The 1,707-nt window shown below is 56.6% G+C and overlaps 1 protein-coding gene across 1 annotated transcript; it reads left to right on the forward strand.

Moving 5' to 3' along the window:
* Positions 1–233: 233 nt before the first annotated feature.
* Uts2r (urotensin 2 receptor) lies at positions 234–1,394 on the forward strand. Its single transcript, NM_020537.1, has one exon. The coding sequence runs from the start codon at positions 234–236 to the stop codon at positions 1,392–1,394; it is 1,161 nt and encodes a 386-aa protein (NP_065412.1).
* The last annotated feature ends 313 nt before the right edge of the window (positions 1,395–1,707 follow it).

The raw sequence follows: 1,707 nt of genomic DNA on the forward strand, positions 1-1,707 counted from the left end.
AGATAACACAAAAGGGATTCTTTTGAGGCTTCCAACAGGAGATAGGACCTGGTGAGCCTTTGTCTCTCTGCATAGGGACAGTGACTGTGTCCATCACAGAGGCTGTTTAGGGCATAGAAGTAGGTTACTGCCTTGAACCTCTGACACTAATCTTTTCCCACAGGACAAGTTTCCCACGGGCTCTCCTCACTGAGCAGTGGTTCTCCCCCTGGAATCCCAGTGTGAGGACCGAGATGGCTCTGAGCCTGGAGTCTACAACAAGCTTTCATATGCTCACCGTGTCCGGAAGCACTGTGACTGAGCTGCCTGGTGACTCCAACGTGTCCCTCAACAGTTCCTGGTCCGGCCCAACAGATCCCAGCTCCCTGAAAGACCTTGTGGCCACGGGTGTCATCGGGGCAGTGCTCTCAGCCATGGGTGTGGTGGGCATGGTGGGAAATGTATACACTTTGGTGGTCATGTGCCGGTTTCTGCGTGCCTCGGCCTCCATGTACGTCTATGTGGTCAACCTAGCGCTGGCTGATCTGCTGTACCTGCTGAGCATTCCCTTCATCATAGCCACCTACGTCACTAAGGACTGGCACTTTGGAGATGTGGGCTGCAGAGTCCTCTTTAGCCTGGACTTCCTGACAATGCACGCCAGCATCTTCACCCTGACCATAATGAGCAGCGAACGCTATGCAGCCGTACTGAGGCCTCTGGACACAGTCCAGCGCTCCAAGGGTTACCGTAAGCTGCTGGTGCTGGGCACCTGGTTGCTGGCACTGCTGCTGACCCTACCCATGATGCTTGCCATCCAGCTGGTCCGCAGGGGCTCTAAGAGCCTCTGCCTGCCAGCCTGGGGCCCTCGTGCCCACCGTACTTACCTAACGTTGCTCTTTGGGACCAGCATTGTGGGGCCTGGCTTGGTCATTGGGCTGCTCTATGTCCGTCTGGCCAGGGCCTACTGGCTATCTCAGCAAGCTTCTTTCAAGCAGACACGGCGGCTGCCCAACCCCAGGGTGCTCTACCTCATCCTTGGTATCGTCCTTCTCTTCTGGGCCTGCTTTCTACCCTTCTGGCTGTGGCAGCTGCTGGCCCAGTACCACGAGGCCATGCCACTGACTCCCGAGACTGCACGCATTGTCAACTACCTGACCACCTGCCTCACTTATGGCAACAGTTGCATCAATCCCTTCCTCTACACTCTGCTCACCAAGAACTATCGAGAGTACCTACGTGGCCGCCAGCGGTCACTGGGTAGTAGTTGCCACAGCCCAGGGAGTCCTGGCAGCTTCCTGCCCAGCCGAGTCCACCTCCAGCAGGACTCGGGCCGCTCGCTGTCCTCCAGCAGCCAACAGGCCACAGAGACCCTCATGCTGTCTCCAGTCCCCCGTAACGGGGCCCTTCTCTGAGAGTGCACTGTGCAATCCTGGCATAGGAAAGGACCCAAAGGCGTGCGGCTCCGGAGCGCATTCCCAGAATCCCCTGCTCAAACCTAACTGGCTCGTCTGTCTTCTTCCAGTTCTCTTCTGGAAAGCCCCCTGTTGTTTCTTCGTTGCTCACTTCAGCTCTTTCGGCAACTTTGTTACGATGCCAACACATTCACAACCAATCTCTGAGGGACTTCGGAAGCTGTGGTGTGCCGAGTCATCTAAGGCCTAATTGCCCAGAGCAGCTAGTACCAGGCTGACCTTTGATGTAAGCCCTTCCAGCCCTGAGGACCTT

Source organism: Rattus norvegicus, chromosome 10 (genome assembly GCF_036323735.1).
Source record: "Rattus norvegicus strain BN/NHsdMcwi chromosome 10, GRCr8, whole genome shotgun sequence".
Lineage (NCBI taxonomy): Eukaryota > Metazoa > Chordata > Mammalia > Rodentia > Muridae > Rattus > Rattus norvegicus.